This window comes from Tamandua tetradactyla, chromosome 25 (genome assembly GCF_023851605.1).
Source record: "Tamandua tetradactyla isolate mTamTet1 chromosome 25, mTamTet1.pri, whole genome shotgun sequence".
Taxonomy (NCBI): domain Eukaryota; kingdom Metazoa; phylum Chordata; class Mammalia; order Pilosa; family Myrmecophagidae; genus Tamandua; species Tamandua tetradactyla.
The window spans coordinates 20697145-20717834 of record NC_135351.1 but is presented as its reverse complement, the minus strand read 5'-3'; the positions used below and the strand labels follow the sequence as shown (position 1 = coordinate 20717834).

General features: G+C 36.8%; 2 protein-coding genes across 3 annotated transcripts in view; one reads left to right on the top strand and one right to left on the bottom strand.

Moving 5' to 3' along the window:
* The window catches only part of NUP153 (nucleoporin 153), a 99133-nt gene extending 87575 nt beyond the window's left edge, over positions 1-11558 (top strand). For both annotated transcript variants that reach the window (XM_077143417.1, XM_077143415.1), the window contains exons 19-22: positions 1997-2353; positions 3678-3953; positions 6151-6319; positions 6664-11558. In XM_077143417.1, coding sequence (XP_076999532.1) covers positions 1997-2353; positions 3678-3953; positions 6151-6319; positions 6664-6748 — 887 coding nt within the window. In that variant the 3' untranslated portion in view covers positions 6749-11558. The remainder of the gene's footprint in view (positions 1-1996; positions 2354-3677; positions 3954-6150; positions 6320-6663) is intronic.
* On the bottom strand, positions 10143-20625 carry FAM8A1 (family with sequence similarity 8 member A1). The gene is made up of 5 exons (XM_077143419.1): positions 19789-20625; positions 18709-18829; positions 15740-15863; positions 15072-15211; positions 10143-13484 (listed from the first exon to the last, which is right to left on the bottom strand). The coding sequence occupies exons 1-5, from the start codon at positions 20504-20506 to the stop codon at positions 13340-13342; spliced, it is 1248 nt and encodes a 415-aa protein (XP_076999534.1). The 5' UTR covers positions 20507-20625; the 3' UTR covers positions 10143-13339.
* Positions 20626-20690: the final 65 nt, after the last annotated feature.

Below are 20690 nucleotides of genomic sequence, written 5' to 3'. Positions count from 1 at the left end.
ATTTATGATATCAGGACAAATGCAGAAAGTCAAGGAATGGTTTACACTGAACATAGTTGAGAGGGTCCCAATAACAAATTTCTCTGGGAAGGATCCTGAGGTTTTCAGTCTTAAGTGCTCCAATACCCCATGATTCTGATGAAATTTTCTATAGATCTAATTTTGAGAAACACAGTTCTATTGGAAAACCCACAATATTGTACATCTGTCCATGACTTTCTCCCTTCTTTGTGGGCTTTTATCATCAGAATTTGCACGTACCATCCAGAAAAGTATGTATTCTTAAACTCATGAAATATTTTCTAACTAGCATAATTTTTACATAAAGGCCCTCATTGACAAATAGGCACAGATAACCAATCGTCAGACATTTAAGGAGGAGTGACAGAAGGAAATTTCCCAGGTGTAAAGAAAGACACTCTTAAAAAAGGAAATGACCCACTCCTTGAAAAAGAATAGTGAAATTTTAAAACACCAAAGATAAACCCTGAATGCTTCCAAGAGAGAGAAAAGCTGATTGTCACAAATGGTATCCACATTAGTATCAGATTTAGTTTGCAGCGTCAAATGCTAAAAATAGTAGGGAGCAGTGCCCTCAAAGTGAAAATGATCTTGAACCTAGAATTTTCTAGCCAACCAAATATATTCATATATAAGGGAAAATATAGATGTTTTCAGACACGGAAGAATCTAAAGTTGAAACCCATGAACACTTTCAAATACGATACTAAATCAGAACCTCAACCAAAATGAAAAGTTATACTGAAAAAAAATCTGTGCACTCAATTGATAGGTATAAACATCTTTGTCCATTAAATTTTCCTTGGAAATTTAAAAACATCCTTCCGAGAAAATAAAAAATATGTACTAGAAAGGGTAAAAGATATGATACAGTGTCTAATCAAATTTAATCATTGAATGAATCCATTGAAGTAGACACTCTCTTAATCACCATTTTTTTTAACTGACTTGAAAGTGAACTACTATATTTCTTGTTTTATAAATCATACTAATCCCCATAGCATAGTGTGTCTGCTAGGCAATACTGGGACTGAGACATTGGAAAAATGTTTTTAGTAATGTGGCTGGGTCCATGATCAGTATACAAAAATCGATAGCTTTCCTCCAAACCAGCAATAAGTAGCTGGACAATGGACCCCATTTGTATTTCCTGAAATTTCCAATTTTTATTGTATAGTAGCAACAGAACCTGTAACTTGCTGAATAATAAACTTACAAAGGGCATACTTATTCCTGGGTGCAAAATTTATTTCCCTACCCTCACGCATATAATTTTGGTTCTTAGAAGAATTTTTTGGAGAATTTTGATGAACAAAGCTGATTCTAAAATCCCGTGGGAGGGTAAATGCACAATAAATTTTGGGGAGAAAAGGAGGCAGGCAGGCATGCTTTCTCTTCTTGTATCAGACCATATACAAAGCTATAATAATTAAAACAGTCCAGTGACAATACCAGTCAGAGGATGCAACTGCATGTGTATTTTTAAGTTTAGTGTTTCTTTAAGGTGACATTGCAAATCAGTAGGCACAGGATATGCTAGTCAGTAAATGCTGCAGAAAAAATTGAGTTTGGGTAAAGTAATTACAATCCTGTCCCATACTGTTATACAGATTGTGGGTAGATTAAAGAACTGTATCAAATTCATGAAAGTATAACTGTCTTCCACTATCTGAACTTGTTATCCAAACACAAAAAACAGGTAAATTGGGATTGTGAGGGATTTTTTTAGTAATCTGAATAGATAGTCTTCTGTGAAAGATAGAAAAACCAAAAGTCATAAAAAAGGAAGGTGGATTTATTTGATTTTGTCAAAACTTAAAATGACAGATGGCCAACGAGTAATCAATCTATAAAAAAAAAACTTACTATTCTGTTTTCTAATGAATTCTTCTTAGATTGTACAGTAGTAAAAAATGCTTTCTGAAACTGTTCTTAAAGATTTTTGATAAAGATTTTGATAATTTCTGTCTTACAGATCAAGGATCAGCAAAGCCAGTTTTCAGTTTCTTAAACAACAGTTCCTCTAGTTCAAATACACCAGCCACTTCAGCTGGTGGTGGCATATTTGGTAGTTCCACCTCTTCCTCCAATCCACCAGTGGCTGCCTTTGTGTTTGGACAGGCCAGCAATCCTGTGAGCAGCTCTGCCTTTGGCAACTCTGCTGAATCCAGCACGTCGCAGTCTTTACTATTTTCTCAAGATAGCAAACCAGCAACCACATCAAGCACTGGTACAGCTGTCACCCCATTTGTCTTTGGTCCAGGAGCCAGTAGTAATAACACTTCAACCTCTGGTTTCAACTTTGGAGCTACAACCACATCTAGCTCTACAGGTACGTTTGAAAAAGAAAACTTTAATTATAAGCGAGTGTGTCAACAGCTAACAAATGATATAGCAGGTTATCACAAACAGTATGGATCCCTTCTCTGTAGGTCAGCTATACCAGGGATATTGTAATTATTCAATATTTGGAATAGTGTCCATTTTTTGTTCACATTTCATATATTTTACTCTTAGAAACAATTTTTCTAATCTGTATAAACATTTTATTTTCCCACTTTTCCTTTTAAAATATTAAGTTGAAAATTACCAGACACTGGAGGTTGTTTTATTAGACATCAGTCCTCATTATGCAGTACATACTTGTCTATAGCATTAGGCAATTTCTGCAAAATTGTAAATTTCTAGTGGGAGAGTGTCTTTTTTTTTTTTGCTTCCGTTATTTTGTTGTTGTTGCAGATTTTAATAAGATGTACTCACTTACCATATATTCTATCCAAAGTATACATTCACTATCTTACAGTATCAACACTTAGTTGTATAATCATCAACACTGTTCCATAATTTTTTATTATAACTTGCTACAGATAAAAGTAGTGTTAAAGTTTCATTCAAAATTTCAAGTTCAAAAATTGGAAAGGACCTTTGAAATGATATAGTCCAGTGTCCTCATTTTGAGTTGGCCACTAGCTTTCCCCAGGAGGTGATGGGCAGAGTAGCTAGGAAAAGGTGATACCCCAGCCCAGGGCTTCTGCTGTGAAAACTACATTGCTATGAAGTTCCAGGTGCCACCAGGGCCAGGTTCCTGAGAGGTATATCCAGCACTTCCTATGGTGCTTGGAACTCAGTCCAGAGGAGTTTGCCTACACTTTGTTTTCAGCTTCTAGATCTTTGTGAAGAGTCAGTGAACATAACATTGCAAACTGTAACTTAATATGTGAATTGAGAGGGAAAAAATGGGTGTTTTAAGGATAACTGCTAAATGATATATGAAAATACAGTTCAGTCCCTCATACTTTCTTCCACAATGAGAAAATACTTTTTTATATGCTTACTGTACATCTGGGATTTAATTGTGTCAAATGTAAAAATGGAGGTTAAAGAATTATAGGCTATGAAACCCCCTCACAGACAGGTTCAAACAAAGAAACAAAAAAATCCTTTGTTCCCAAAATGTAGTGGTTCATCTTCTTTTCAGGAGATTGTCTTTATACTCTTAATCTTTATTTAAAACTGTCTTAATCATGGTATAATGGATTTAGCAAAGGAATAATCTGAAAAGAAGCTTGAAATTTGCTTTTGAGTTTATAGAAATTTCTTGAGAATTCTTTCACCTTGGTAATCCTGGTGATTAAAGTATTTGTTTGGTTCTCCAGGATCCTCCTTTGTATTTGGCACTGGACCGTCAGCACCATCTGCCAGTCCAGCGTTTGGTGCTAACCAGACCCCAACATTTGGACAAAGTCAAAGTGCCAGCCAGCCTAATCCCACAGGCTTTGGATCTATATCATCTTCAACAGCATTATTTTCAACTGGTTCTCAACCTGCACCACCACCTACTTTTGGCACAGTGTCAAGCAGTAACCAGCCTTCTGTGTTTGGACAACAGCCTGGTCAGTCTACATTTGGCCCTGGAACAACTCCTAATTCCAGTAAGTGTGTACCTGTGATATAGTTTGTTTATGTACTGAGGTTTTAATGTCTCCTGTATCTGGGCAGAATAGAGAGGTATATGATCACACTTATTATAAGCAATATTCCCAGTTTTCACAAAATTAAAACATTGTTAAGGTATTAAAGTTAATTTTTTAAGTGTCATTATTTCTTACTCTTAGACTTAGGTATGTAATCATTCATTTTCATTTCTCTTCAACTCTTAATTCTCATTGGGGCTCTCTAGCCCATATTTCAACCCTATTTTCTAGTCGTTAACTTGCCTCTTTATGAGACAGTACTCTGTCCTGGACAGTCCAGCCAAGTCATCTCATGACACATTTTATTTGATAACACTAGCCTTTCCACATGACTTGCATGTTGAAACAAAGGTCCCCTGACTTAATTAATATGACTAACACATTGTATTATAATCATGTATTCTTCACATTTCACTGTTTGGTATTTTTCTAATTGTGAAATATAACTGCATACAGAAAAAGGCATAAAGCATAAATGAACAGTGCAGTGTTCAAGTGAATAACTTGTGTAAGTACCACTCTGTAGTATTTCTTTATCACTTTTTGAGCACATTCCCCTCTCCTTTCACCACTCTAATGGTGACATTCTTGGCTTTTTATGATAATCCCTTTTCTTGCATTTTATTTAAAATTTAGCTACTTATGTATTGCTAAAAATATAGTTTTACCTTATTTTTAACTATATGGTATATATCCTTTTAATTCTTGCTTCTGCCTTATTTGTAAGGTTCATCCATGTTAATTCTTATAGTTTCTTCATTATCGTTGCTGTAGAGTGAATTGTATGAATATCTTACAATTGATGTGTTTAATGTTGATAAATGTTTGAATTGTTTTTAGCTATCAGGAAATGCTGCATTGTACATTCTTGTATGTGTCTTGGTGCATATAATGCATGTTTTTCTATGATCCACCCTGGAGTAGGATTGCTGAATTAAAAGGTGTGCATAATTTATGCTTTAGAAAATAATATGTACCTTTCTTGATTGAATATGCCAGTTTATATCCTATGAGAATTCTCATATCTAGATTCTGTTTTATTTCATTTTTTGTGAATTCTGTTTATAATTTGGTTTGGCAGTTTTTGTATTAAGTTTCACTTTTGCTTATTGATTTATAGGAATTTTTAATGTATTCTGGATATGGGTCCATTGCCATTTATCTAGCAAAATGTCTCCTATTTTGTGACATGGTAACCTTTTTTTTTAAACATGGGCAGGCACTGGGAATCAAACCTGGGTTTCTAGCATGGCAGGTGAGAACTCTGCCACTGAGCCACGATGGCCTATCCATGGTAATCAATTTAAGCAGGGTTTGTTGATGTTTTTTTTTCCCTTTACCCCAATATGGAAGAGTTGGGAGGTAATATTCTCCCAACCCCCAATATAGTAATACTGTAATTATATCAGCATTATGATTATGCAAATGCTTTTCATGGCTGAGTCATACGGTGTGCTATGATTTTCTTTCCTATGCAGAATTTTGTTTTCTGTGGCATCAGTGATTCCCTGCACGTGCTGTCCCTCGATTTAGAGAGCTTTAAACTAAACTAGACTAAATTTCTGTTCTGACAGAGGAGAGACATTACCATCTTGTTTGCTGTTGAGTAATAGATTGATCTGGATATCTGCTGCTTAAACAGATATTCCACCCGTTAGTATTTTGTTTTTAGTCCCACCTTCATCCTCCTTTTTAGAGATAAAAGTCACTTCAACCTTTTGTGTATGTTGAATGTAAATGGAATTCTCTGCCTTCCCTACTGTCAGTTTAATATTTAGCTCTGATCAGCCATCTAGCTTCTAAACTGTTATAGCTTCCCTGTCTTTGTAAAATTCCCTTCACTGCTATTTTAATGTGATTTGTGAAGAAGATAGAGCTAAATGTGTTTGTTGATTTAACTGTCTTTAACCAGAAGGTCCACCCTGTCCTTTTTCTTTTGGTCTTGGGTAAGCCGTGTCACTTCTTGGAGGTGCCATATACTACTATGTGTCAGTGGAGAAGATATTTTAATTTTCTTTAAAAACTGGCTTAAGAGAGCTTAACCCTTTCCATGTTTTTGTATGTATATAAAGGTCTGAGAGTCATCAATAGAAAAACTATCAGTCTTGCTTTAAGGAAACAAACCTTTGAAGTACTTCTACTTGTACTATTACAGGTTCAGTTTTCCAATTTGGCAGTAGCACTACAAATTTCAATTTCACAAACAATAATCCATCAGGAGTGTTCACATTTGGTGCAAATCCTGGCACATCTGCCGCCACAGCCCAGCCTTCAGGCTCAGGAGGATTTCCATTTAACCAGTCTCCAGCAGCATTTACAGTGGGGTAAGAGAACGTTTTGTTGATGTGAAAATTTAACAAGGCCAGGGTAAGGGTACATGTATGCATGTTTGTATATATTTTTTTAATGTGTGTATATTTTTAAAATCACAAGAACAAAATAGTTTGGCTAAAAGTAAATATGTTCTCCAATTTCAGTTTACCATACTACAGTTTTGGAGGATTATGCTGGAGAAAAACAGCAATTTTTATGTATTTGTGACTTAACTATAACAAGAAATGTGTCTATTTTAACTGACTTTTTTCTTGTTGTGAGTCTGATTTATGCTTTATGATGACTGTAAAATGCTGAACATCTTGTCACATTTTAAAGTTTTTCTTTTTCACAGGTCAAATGGGAAAAATATGTTTTCTTCTTCTGGAACTTCAGTTTCTGGTCGCAAGATAAAGACTGCTGTTAGACGCAGGAAATAAAGGTCTCAGTGGTGTTACACAGTAGTCAACAGCTGGTGCCCTGCTTTATTGGATTGTACTATGTGCTGGGGTTATCTGAAGTCAGATCTGCCTAAGGACATCTTTAATTTTGGGATTTTCCTCCTCCTTGCTCTTTCTTTATGGAAATCCCTCAACCCTAACCCAACCCCGTTTAAAAAAAAAAAAAAAAAAAAAAAAACTAGACTGATGACTGATTTCTTCAGAAAAAAATATTTTATGATGCAGCAAATTATTCACTGATTTGGCCTGGTCTCGCTGTACCCAGGAATAGAGCCCACATCTGAATGGCTTTGTATAGAACCTCTTCGTCTGCACCACTGATGTGCATTGATATGCGTTTATGGAACGCTTTAAAATTGTAATTTTATCTGAGGAATTCTGTATAGATTAGAGGATGTTGAAATGAATGATTTCTATGCTGAGTTTGTGCTGGTGTATGTGTGAAGTGAGTGAGTTGGGTGTATTGTGCACTAAAATTTTCTGATAGAGGAAGCCTGATTAAAGACTGGTCCATGCTAAGGACTTGTTAGGTCTGTCTAGTTCCCCATTTAATAATTATATGCTATTTCTATATTTTCATTCTTATGACTATCACCTGTCTTGCCTTTTTCATTATTTTATTATGAAACTTGTGTAAATACAATTTTGTTTCTGTACTTTTTTGGCATAACATAAATCTGTGAACTTGAAATTTTAATTTTGTGTTAGAAATTTTGTTGTTGTTTGTTTAGTCTTGTCTCAGATTTTATTATGTAAATTCCATTATTCAAAGTTGCCTAAATCCATTTGGAAATCTTTAAAAAAAAATTGGGGATTCTTAAAGTGAAATTTATTGGCTTTTCTGATCCAGTTTTGTTTGGACCAAAAACCAGTATTGTACAAAGTATTAAGCATATATTTTTATATTTACTGAAATGGACTGTGGTGACTTTGGATAATAAGGAAGTTTAATATTAAAGCCATGTTTATTACAGTATAATTAACATGTTAAACCATGGGATAAATGCCATCAATAAAAAATTACGAAATACTTTTCATAGTAGTTTTAACTCATAATGAAGGTCACAGTAAAAAGTAATTAATAAGCCCTTTTTTTATAAAGGTTACCATTTGTCAATTAGAAAATAATTTTCAGCAGAAATTTAGGTGATGTAGACAATGAATGGGAAAGTGTTTGAAATTGTGACACATAGAAGGTATTCTGCTTCTTGCTTGGTGCTGGGAATCATGCCTAATTACCACATAAATTTATGTGGTTTTTTTAAAAGTTGAAAATAAACGCAGGCAGCCGTCTCTGTTTATGCTTGTATCTTCCTTGATAGGTGAGAGGACAGTGTTGATTGAGTTCTTTGAAATAAGCTGCCCCAAAGCAGCTCACAAAACTGCAGAGGTCTTTTTGTACCTCTGGATTATTTTATTGCATGTTTTGTTATATTTTGTATATGGCCCATAAGGAGAGCTCCTGGAACCACAGCATTTGATAATTTTATTCTTGAATTTTAATGTACATTTAATTTATTTCATGTTTATTTTTGCACAGCTTTTGGTTGGAGGTCTAAGTCAGGTGTTTGTCAACTTTTTTCAGTGGTTCCAACAAAAAGATGTTTTTCTTACCTAAGATATGTCAAGATCAGATGCTGGTTTGGGAGTAGAAATTTTGTTTAAGATATTCACATAATACATATTCGATACTGACTTGTTTGGGGACAAATGACACTAGAAGAAAATATTTCAAGACTTAAACTGGAAATCTTTGTTTTTAATGCTGAGAAGATAAACTGTAACTAAATTGAAAGTCAGTTCTTAGCCTTTCTCCAAGCCTAAACTGAAAGCAATACTAGGTTTTCATTTTTAAAGTGCTCTGGGTATATAATAAACTTCCTTTCATTTAGTACTCTTTTTTTAATAAGTAGCTGAAAAAGCTGGCTTAGGTTGAAGATTGAATCCTTTGGTGCCCAAAGCTAAAATGTCTATAGGATAATATTTGAGACTTGCTTTTTTTCTCCATTTTGACTGTTTTCCATTGCTTTAACTTCATTCTCATGCTGCATATATGGCAGCTCCAATGTCTAACCTGTCTCTCCTCAAGCCCAACAGAGGTATTTCCTTATTGGACTTAGTGTATAGACCCAGTTCTGATCCATTCCTTGTGGCTTCAAAAGCTGTCTTGGGTTATATGCTCACTCTATAAATGAAAACTAGAGGCTGTTCAGGGAAGAAGGGGAAGTATGCTTGTCTGAATTGGTTGGTTTGACCAAGTGGGTCAGTATACTGATGTACACTTATATGTACATTTTTACTTGGGGTTTATCAAATGTATATTCCAGGACCTCATCACCAGAGAGTCATCTACTAGATCTGGGTAGGGTCCACGAATCTGCATCATTCAAGTGCTAGGTTGTTTGAGAGTAATTACTAATGCCAGGCATTAAGAAAGAAAAAGTACAATACAATTCAGACAACTAAAAAGTCTTTAAACTGCTTAATATTGGTTATTCTCTTCTGAAATTGCTTGTTCGTATAATTTAGGATTTCATTTCTTGAAAGAAAAGTGTTGAATTAATTTTAACATTTTATAATTAGACCAGACTTCATGGTATCATTTGAGAAGAATGTGTGTTTCCTTTTAGTATACTGTCATTTTTCTGGGCCTGCTGAACACATGGAATTTCACAAAGCATAGAGCTTATGCATTTAATGGAAACGGACAAATTTGGTATAGTAGAGTTGTGACTATGGGGCAGGTGTGTGATAGGTGTAGCTCTATATATGTCCGTGTCAATCAGAGCCTTCATTACCTTGTAATATCTCAGAAGTCCACTGTAATTCTAAAATGTATAAGCTTCTGCAGCATTCAAACCAGTCCATGTTTTGTTATCCTTGTTTATCCTTTATTTAATGTTTGCCCTTCTTGATGACCTATTATCGTATGTCCTTTCTTTTATCCCTCTACACCTGTTCTTAAAAGTTAGTCTACAAAAGGCTTTAAGGTCAGAACTAAATAAGTTGCCCAGCCCAGTCACTAAGCTATGAGACTCAATTTCCTCGTGGGTAATGTATGGTTACTTAATATCTTGCCATGGTGGCTGTGATGGTTATCAACTCTCAGGAAGGTGCAGGTCATCTGGTAACTTTTCAGTGGAACTGCTAAAAGAACAAAATCACTAAAAGTGACTTTTTAATTGACCTCTATTTCTAAAAGTATTCTAATTCATTAATGTAGTCATAGTGCCCATCACATCCATACCTGAAGGTGGAGAATGCTAGGATAGCTGTATTTGGAAGCAAGTCTCCCTAAGCAGGAGACATCTAGGTCAAAGATAAACATCACAATTAGTGGCAAACATTCCCGAAGAAAAAGGTGAAACACAAATACATTGCTGACCAAGTATTTATTAAGACAAATACAAATTGGTGGCATACAAATTATTAAAAATAGAATGCCAAATATTATTTATAAGCTGGCCATCAGATACAGTTTGTAGGTCAAGCCCTACTATAATGAATTGCAAGGATATACACCCAATCAAGAACATGTTCTAAAGATTTTGGCCTTTGTTATTAGGGGAAGGGGGGTGTGAGGGAAACAGCAAATAATTGAAATGGCACTATTTTCAAGCCTTCAGATTTTAGGCATATTGCTGTCACTTAGGCATAGTCTTCAAAAGAAGCAATAGTTATTTTGAAGAAACTAGAGGGATAAAGTAGAATGAGAAATTTTAAAACCCCTACCCACCTTTTCAAAAAGCCCTTCATCTTCAAGTAACAAGTAGTCTAATTTTCAACTTCTTTTACCTTCCCTTTATTGGCAATGCTTACACATAAGTGAACACCCAAACATGTCATTGAAGGAAACATCTTTTTTTACGTATGAAGTAGAAAGAGGTAGCTACTGAACCAGTATCAGTTGCGCAGTACTTTTTTATAATACTCGCCAGTGAAGAGTTACTATCCAAAAGTTGCTGGGCTTCGTTTCTTCAGTCAGTAGTCTAAAAAGTAAGGCTTGCAATCCATTCACACTTAACTACTTGGGTGCAGCTCTGACTCCAACATGAACATTATTTAGCTTTGTAGTCTTTTCGTAAACCACCCAGCTACCTTTTAGTGATGGGTCGAGATCTTTCTGATGCCTAAGTTAACTGCCAGTTCTGGGGTCATATGTACAGGTTTTATACTTAGGGCATGCTCATTGAAACATTCTCAATTCAACTTGACTCCTAAATGCTGTCCCCAAGTGATGTCATGTTTGTACTCTGAAGACCACTTTCCTTTTTTGTCTTTTTAGGTTAGAGCTTCACCATGAGAATTATACTTTGACACAGAGCATCAGTAGCTCTGTTAATGCAAAACATTAAATAGAAAAGCGTTTTGGAAAGACAGGAGATCCCTACCCCAAGAGAAAAAGAAAACAAAAACGTAGCACCAAGGCCTGGTTTCTACTTCTCCCATTGTTCTTTTTTTTCACCTCTTTGGAAATCAAGTTGTCTTTTTACCAAGTGTTAAATTCACAAACAGACCTGGATTTTGCTGCAAAGGCAGACGTACTTCTATATGTTTTATAGTACTAGTACACTTGAATCCATAGTTGGATGTGAATGAACCTACATAGATACTAATCTGAATGATGCAATTATAGCAAATGTGCAATATGTAAGTATAACATTAAATTGGACTACCTCTTTGCTTTTCTTTTACTGCATAAATGAAAACAGCCTAAATGGTGAACCATTCATTTATATGAGATGAGAGGGAATTAGAAATCAAAGATGTCTTTAGTCAGAGAGCTCAATTACCCAATCAGTGGCAAAAGTAGTGTATGTACCTATGCTAATATACATACTACCAAGTGCTAAATTTATGTAGCATTTCCTAATTTCTAATTTTTTTTAACTGTAAGGATCTTATAACACTTAAATTTTTATCTTCCCATAGGCCATAAGTGTGAATGACCCATTTAGTAATTTGACACTTAACTAAGAAGCTTTCTGTGAAGTTGGATTTAATATAAAATTGTTAAAAACATGGTTTATGAAATTTTACAGTAAAAAGGTTCTCAAGACTTTGTTTCCATAAACATCAAGTGTGAACACTTTTTTTCATATTTTTAAATGTCAAAGTAAAACTCATTTTAAAAATTGATACAGTGATAATATAGGTGCATCTTGCATTTGCCATTAAGATTTAAGACCAAGAACAAAGCTTAGTTTGATCCCTAAAACAATTTAATTATGAACTGTCCAGTACAGTTTAGTGTTTTTTAGGAAAATTATCAGAGCTAGAGAAAATGCCTAAGAGCCAAATAAAACTATGAACAGTTCCAGTATATCTCAACACAGATAACTCGGACATCTAACAAAAACACATATAAACACACAAAACCCATAACTTTGTTTCGAGGCCTGAAGTGTGCTTCTGTCCCACAGAACCAAATGATATCTGGAAATGATACTCTCCCTTGTTTTAAAGGAAAGAATTCATAATGGGAAAACTACAAATATTTCACAGGCTACTACTATTTAATCATGAAATAGTAAGATTCTTTAACTGCTTGATGTTTCAGTAGTCATGGAACTATGAAATATGAAAGGAAGCCAGTGTGAATATTCTGTGTATGAAGAGAAGTTACATTCATATTCAAAACACTGAAAAGCACTAATACTTTCTTCATGCAGCATACATATTGGGGATGTTTTACAGTAAATACGTAACTGGTGGAAATAATTTTTCACCATATATCTATAGTTTGATTTAGGGCACTGAAAACACTTGCACATGAATCTTAAGTTAAATTTAAAGTGAAAATTTATCCCTCCCCTCCATTAAAAGACATCATCACTAACTTACCTTTTCTTTAAAAAAAATCAGTGATAATACAGCAATGACTTAATACTTTTCATCATCATGCAAAACTTGCCCCCAAATACTTGTTTAAGCATTAAGAATAGTAGAGTTACATCATTCCCACAGTAAACAGTAGTAGATTTTTTAGACTTCAGGTCAGGGAAGTACTAGGCTTGCCTCACTTGCCCCTCTCTCTTGCAGCTCAGCTCACCACTTCCTGGGATGGGAGAGAATTGAATTATTGAATAAATGTACCCACCCTCCTCAGTCCCTGCCAAAACCCAGACAATTTCCTCAAGAAGTATTAACTAAAAAATGAGTTATGTAACGTGTTTACAAAACACGAACTGAACATTTTCTATCATTTTGGGATAAACCAAAATAAATTTTAAAAACTACACTGGAGATTTCAAAGGTGAAAATGCTTCCAGTAAATTCTAATGCTTTAGATATTGAGAAAGTATATAGTGTCTATTGTTGATTATGAAACCATTTGCTTTCTGATTCATCAAAAAATCTTAACACTTTAACAAGTACCATTTTTCTTCTGGAAAGTTCTTTGGCATTCAAGTAAATCAATACTTTCAGAATAGTCACCTGCATCACACTGGAGTGACTGCTTTAATTTCTAAATTATCAATTAATGGAACCCAGGGATACTGATGGCCTCGGTACATAATTTAGTCTTGTCACTATTCCAGAGTGTGGAATTCAGGGCTTTTTTGGGCATCATCTGACCCCATTTCTTTTTACCACAATGGTTCCTGCTACAATGTCATAGGCTGTTCGATTATGCTGAAAAAACAGCAGTGTGATGAAAGCAGGGAAAAAAGAAGCAATAGAAAAATTCTTGATCAAAGCTCGTATGGTAGACCTAAAAAATTAAAGCAAAAAATATCAGGCAAGTTGTGGTGCACATCAACTATGAATAGATAAATGGTATCTATATGCATTTAAAATATGTTTTTAAAACGTATTCATAGTAGAGTTAAAATTCTTATCTTTGATGTCTGAATTCTTTTCAAACAGCATTATTTCATGAACAAACTACCTGGGCTCTTTCTAAGATTTCAGACCTTTAGTCGCAGGAAAAACATTAATAAGCAAATCCTGGAATGTGAACTAAGGGTTTACGATATTCCTTAGTTTGCTAAAAGAAAATAACTGCTCCCTTTGTTTACCTTTTCTATAAGGTATTATTACTGGGACCTTCTAATAAATCGAGTGTCCTTACTAGCCCTGTTTTCACCATATATGAAGCATTAGGATTTTAAATTTTCACATTTCAGCTTTCTTCTTTATGATTAAGGAAAGCTTTAAAAAGCTTTCAACAACAGTAGGTCAGAATGGAGAATTATCCTACTAACGTTCAACTTCTGCCTTTTAGCAGGCTGAAAGGTTATGGAAAAGTACAGTATTAATAAGAGTATAGTCTCTGAATCCAAGTGATTAGTTGGTTTCAAATCCATCTAGAACCACCTTACTAGTTATGTTGCACATCTGTAAAAAGGGGAAATTAGTGCCCATCTTATAACGTCAGGATTAAATCAGTTAATACATATGTAGTGCTTAACAGTGACTGGTACATAAGTGCTCAATGGACATTACTGACTCATTTGATTTTTTTTTTTTTTTTTTGCATGGGCAGGCACCGGAAATCAAATCTGGGTCTCCAGCATGGCAGGTGAGAACTCTACCTGCTGAGCCACTGTGGTCCGCCCTCAATTGATTTTAAAACTAAAATCTGTAAACCCCAAATTTTAAGGAAACTGTGAGGATACCAGCAAATGGGAAGACTTCTTTTAGTCACTTGTTCATATTTCCTTATATAGCAATCCAGCTGTGGCAGCAATTGCTATGGCAGTATCTTGTTTTGCTCAACGATTTATCACCCATTCACACCCATAACTTCTGTTATCTTTCTGCCTTCCCTCAAAGCTAGATGCCAACAGCTAGCCATGTACACTGGGAGTATCAAAAGCTCTATTCATTTAAGAGGAACAGGATGGAGGCACCTGTAACTCAAAAAACTCTTGCTGCCTAATCACGGTGGGGGAAATGATGGCCAAAGGCACCACCAAATGGAGGCTCAAAGCAAATCAGTAACTGATCCCATCTAGAGAAGAGATCTAGAGAATAATAAAGCTGGACAAGGAGCAATGATAAAGCAACAGTGTTCAAATCATTCTCTCAGTATTGTGACTTATACCTAATAAAAAGATCATCTTGAAAATGTACACTGAAGAAGGGTCTACAATCATATAACACAACTGAAATAAACATTCAAATTTTGTGGTAAAGCTTATTAACACAAGCCTATCCAATTATATACCATTTGGGAAGGATGAAGAAATGAGAAATATTCTATAAACTCTATCAAGTGCCAGAATTTATGAATTATATAGATTATTTAAAACTTATTTTCATGTATATAGTAGATTAAACTAAGAAAAGAACTTACGTTGTAATGCTAACATTTGAGGAAGGAATCACTAAAACCCGACTTGGTGCGATAAGCACTGATGTATCACATGTCACAACTCGAAGCCCTAGCAGGAACTTCCCTGGGGTAGCTCCACCTGCTCCCCAAATGCAAATTATCTAAAGAAAGAAGGATAATTTAAAAGTAATTTACTGGCTCTATTATATCAATTTTAATGTAAGCTTTCTGCCATCCTATTATGTTTTAAAATTTTCAAGTTGAGTGACTCAATCACTCAAAGGTTAACCTATACTGCATTTCTGCAGGTCTCTAATGCCTTCAATACTAAGTGATGTCTTAGTATTGAAGTATAATATTTCTTGATGTCCCACTCTAGTCTTTAGCAAGATATTTCTACGGAAAAATACATCTTGCGTTTCACAGCAAGTATATTTTTTAAACCATAATATGTTTACAAGTTGGAGTATAAATTTTTATTTGAACTTCTAAGACAAATATATTACAAAGAAATTGTAAAATATCTCCCTTCAGAAATTTTTTATTTTCAACTTGAAACATAACGTCAATTACCGAAAATTTGGGAAAATCAGAAAAGTAGAAAGATTTAACAAATCCATTTTATTATTTTGTCCTGGATGATAATCTAAAATTAGATTAAGTATTAACATTTGAAGTCAGTAGCTTACCTCATAGAAACAAACTAATAATCTGTATATAAGAGCCACAACCATCATTTTCTGCAAGTCTTCCATTGATGTGTCTTCATCTATTTCTTCTATTATATAATGCATAGCAAACTTAGAGATATCCCTACACAAAATAATGGTTTTGAGTTACAAAATATTCATTATCAGAGTATTTGCACTGAATATTAGTGTGAATCATAACTGAAATTCTAAACTAATCTTTGGAAATGATCCCAACCATCTAGTTTCAGGAAACATTCACTAGCTTATTCAACAAATAATAAGCACTCTCATGAGCAGGCACTGTAGTAGCTGGGGATCAATCAGATAATGAATTCAACATGGTCTCTGCCTTCATTGAGATTTTATCCTAGCAGGGAAAACAGGATTATGCACAAGTAGTGACAATCAACTAGGATGAGGCTATGATAGGGAACCTCAGGATATAATGGAAAAGCATATCAAGGGGACTTAACCTATGGAAGGCTTCCCAGAAATGGCATTTAAGCTGTGATCTGAAGGGTGAGGAGAAATTAAGACAGACTAAGAAGGGGGAAGCAAGTTCTAGAGAGGACAGGAAGAAAGCAAATCTCAGAGCAAGAGGGTGTCTAGTGGAAACTGAATAGTTTGGTATAATTCAAACTATTAAGTATGAGAAGTCACAATGATTTAGAAATAAGAACATGAAAGACTTGTTAAACTGTATGAAGAGTGTGAGACTAAAGCAAAAAATATTTGGTACAAAATTTATATTTTGAATAGTTCATCTCCTAATATAACTAATATGGACAGGTTAATTGAACACCGTAAGTACATGGAACCTTGAATAGGGCATGAGATTTTGTAGGTTCGTCCAGAGTGATGCCCTGTTAAATCCCAAAGTGAGGTGAACAGTGAATAAAAAAGTATTTGCAAAGTCCCCTTTGGAGAATGGTGAGAAAGAGGGAAAATTCAACTTCCCCATATGGAGAAGGCCTGATACTTTCACAAGCACTGAGGACAATAAAATCAGTAGGCCGAACCCTCAATCTTGGGATTTGTTCATATGAAACATATCCCCACAAAGGACAAGCTAAGCCTAACTTAAAATTAGGCCTAAGAGTCACCCCCAGAGAACCTCTTTTGTTGCTCAAATGTGGCCTATCTCTCAGCCAACAGGGCAAGCAACCTTAATACCCTCCCCGACTCTAAGTGGGACATGACTCCCAGGGGTGTAAACCTCCCTGGCAGCTTGGGACAGAAATCCTAGAACGAGCTGGGACTCAGCATCAAGGGATTAAGAAAACCTTCTCAACTGAAAGGGAGAGGAGAGGAACGAGACAAAAAGTGTCAGTGGCTGAGAATTTCAAATAGAGTCGAGAGGTTATCCTGGAGGTTATATAGTTAGAGGTTATACAGACTATATAGATAACCCCTTTTTAGTTTAAGTAGTATTAGAGAGGCCAGAGGGAAGTGCCTGAAACTGTGTGTTCTAGTAGCCATGTTTCTTTAAGATGATTATATAATGACACAGCTTCCGCAACAAGTGACTGTGAAAACCTTGTTCTGATGCTCCTTTTATCTACGGTATGGTCAGATGAGTAAAAAATATGGATTAAAAATAAATAATGGGGAACAAATGTTAAAATAAATTGGGTAGAGGGAAATACTAGTAGTCCATGAGAGGGAGGGGTAAGGGATATGGCATGTATGAGTTTTTTCTTTATATTTCATTTTCTGGAGTGATGTAAATGTTCTGAGAAATGATCATAGTGATGAATATACAACTCTGTGTTGACATTGTAAGCCACTGATTGCATACCAAGTATAGACTGTTCATATGTTAAGAACGTTCATATTGTATGTTGATTGATTTTATTAATAAAAATTAAAAAAAAAACATATGAAGAAAATTCACACTTTATCCTGAAGGCAATGGAAAACCACTGAAGGCATTTTAAGGCAAGAGAGGTATAAATCAGAATTCATGATCACTTTGGTTTGATGTCACAAACTCAACTGAGGTAAAACAGGAGATAGGTGAATGGGAAACCAGTTAGAAGGCTATAGTTCAGGCAACAGATGCCAGTAACTAAAACTAAGGAGAAACAATAACAATGAAAAAATGGTCTGCCAGTGAAGAGAAGAGAAAAAATGGTCTGGGTTTAAAGCTATCAGGAGACGGAATGTAAAGGAACTGATAAAATCAACCATATAATCCAATCAAGGCTGTTGGGGGAGGGGAGGAAGGCAGGCTAGGGAAGAATTAACAATGACATTCAGATTCCTGTTAAGGGCCCTAAATTGACTCTATCATTTACTATACCTTTGCAGTTTATCTAAGTCTAAACTTCAATCTCTGTAAAATGGAGATATTAACCTCTACCTCACGGTGGCAATAAGAGTAAATAAAAATTCATATAAAGAGGTGAGTTCAATGGCAGTACATAGAACATATTTAACAAGTGGCAAATGCTCTTATCATTATTAATCTAAAGGGAAGATTTTTCAAATATAAATGGGTCACTTTGCAGTTTACCTGGGATTTGCACTGAACAGTATCAGAATAAGCAATCCCATTTAAAAATGTCATGTAGCTGATTATCAATGGTTCATCTACCAAAAGCTCTCTTTATGCCTTTGATTTTAGAGAGTCCACAGATCAGTAAGTGGAAAATCCATTTCTGGCATAAAAGAATAATGCTATTTCAAGAAGTGAATAAAAATCAAGCCAGGCTTGGAGTCTCTTTTTACCTACTTTAAGTAGGTAAGATTCCCACCAGTCTTACTAAGAGTTTACTAAGAGTTTTTTCTCTTTAGTTATTTCTTAAAACCAACAAGAAAAAAATCTGACAAAGCTACTATAAAGGAATCAAGATACCTGCAACACTGATTATTCATATAGTCACTGGCAGGCCTGAACAGAATGTAGCAACACCAGATCTCCTAAACAGGAGACATCAAAACCTTTCTGCAAAACCTTAACTTACTTTATTCCACTGAGGTGCATAATACTTAAGACAATGGTTGCTTTTATAAAGAAGAGAATAAAGAAGTCCACCATCTCTGCCATAAATCTGTGGGCCAAGGATGGAATGACATATTCTCTGCCTGTAATTAAGAAAAAAAAATTAGGAAAACTAAACATTTCATAGGCCTTAACAACACAAGATAGGAAATGAATGGGGGCAGAAAGTCAAGGTACAACTTTATAAACCTTGCAACAATTACTGATATTGAGTCTATCAAGAATGCATATTAATAAAATATAGCAACACTACTTCACCATTTTCTGAACTATTTAAAGTGTGGTTTCACTACCTTTTATATTTAAAAAGTAATTTCATACATAAATTTGTTAATAGGGGTATTCAATACATTTCACTAGGACTTAAATCCAGTTGGTCACAAGCCTATGATAAAAATTAACCTTTTTAAAATAAAAATCAAGCTTAAGTATAGACAACTGGTATAAAGTAAATCCCTGTGTTCCTCAACACCCCCTCCAACTAGTTCTTGCCCCATGTATTTGTGGCTGGGTAAAATAAAAACAAAAACAAAAAAGTCACATGACTAGCACTAATTCAAAATACTCTAATTTCCGTATAGAAGCAAACAATTCGACAATTACAAAATCATTAAGATCGTAACTTTTAAGACCACGCCATATTTACTACTCTAAATCTTTTTTATCGCTTCCTTTTCACCGTCCCTAAGCAGCACACGTCTGCTATTTCCAGCATTATCAGTCAAGTCCCCTGAAAGGTGGGTTTACCACCTGAGAGTTACACGGACACTTTAGGAGAAAACCCAGTATGTTTTGAGGAGAAAACGCTGGTAGCAAAGACGTCTTTACACGTGGAAACTGTTAGCTCCGAGAGTAAAGGGAATCAACTCAGAGGTCCAGGTTTAAAGAATGAAGAAATTGTTGCATGCTGAGAATTTAAGGTCTGGGCAAGAGCAGAAACACTAATAGGAGGAGCAGCAGCAGTTATTTAACTTTAAGAATCCCACCCCCGTGGTTTCCTGAAGACACCGCCTCAGCCCACTCACTACCTCGCACTTCTCACCTGCCTGCCGCCCGGTCTCGCTCGGGGTCCGCGAAGGGGCAGCGGATCCTACCCTCGCCACTGGGGTTGCCCTGATGGATCCCTGCACGTGAGAAGCCCGAGGTCCCAGGCCGGCGACGGGAGCGGTAGTGGTGAGTCCGGGAGGGTCGGGCCGGGTGGCCGCGGCGCTCAGGAAGTAGAACGGGTTGTAATAGCCCAGCTGCGGGGTCAGCAGCGCCGCCGCTTGCGAGGCGGACATCGCGCCGCTGGAGGGGTAGCTCGGCGGGGGTGGCTGGGGGCTGCAGTAGGCGGGGAAGGCGGCGAGGCCGCTGTGCCAGGTGAGGTAGCCGCAGTAGGACTGCCACAGCCACTCGTGCACCTGCCGCGAGTACTCGCGGGCACTCAGCCGCGCCGGCCTCTCCCGCGGCGCCGCGGCCTCGGCCGCCTCGCAGCTCGCCTGGTCCTGCGGGCCCGCGCTAGGGCCCGAGGTCGCCTTCTCGTGCTTTTCCGGCTCGCGTGGAGGCTCCGACAGCTCAGGGGCGGCCGCAGCGAGCACCAGGCCCGGGGCCGGGGGCCTGCCTGGGGTCTGGTGTTCGGCCTGCGGCCCGTTTCGGGGGTGTGTGGCGGCTGCGGCGGCGGCGGCGGTAGGGCCTCTCAGGGAAGGGTCGGGATCGTGGTCCCCTCCGCCGTCATCCTGCCCGGGAGGGCGGCCTCGGGCTTCCTCGGGCCCCTCTGCCATCGTAACCTCGGCAGCACCCTCCGCGCTACCTGTCACTGCGCCGTCTCCCTCCCCCAAGGGCCCCTCCCCAACGGCCTGGTCGCCACCGCCGCGGCCGTCAACAATCCGCCACCGGAAGCGGAAGCCCCGCCTCTTGGGAGCGGCGCCGGCCGCGGGGAAGGCAGGGAAGGCAGGGAAGGCGGGC

Bases quoted from the DNA above. Each gene is read 5' to 3' on its own strand.
- FAM8A1 (XM_077143419.1), bottom strand. From the start codon at position 20,506: ATGGCAGAGGGGCCCGAGGAAGCCCGAGGCCGCCCTCCCGGGCAGGAT. The intron at 18,830-19,788 runs GTGAGAAGTGCG...TCTTAATTACAG, and splicing joins CGAGACCGGGCGGCAGGCAG to GCAGAGAATATGTCATTCCA. The intron at 13,485-15,071 runs GTAAGTTCTTTT...TTAATTTTTTAG, and splicing joins TCAAATGTTAGCATTACAAC to GTCTACCATACGAGCTTTGA.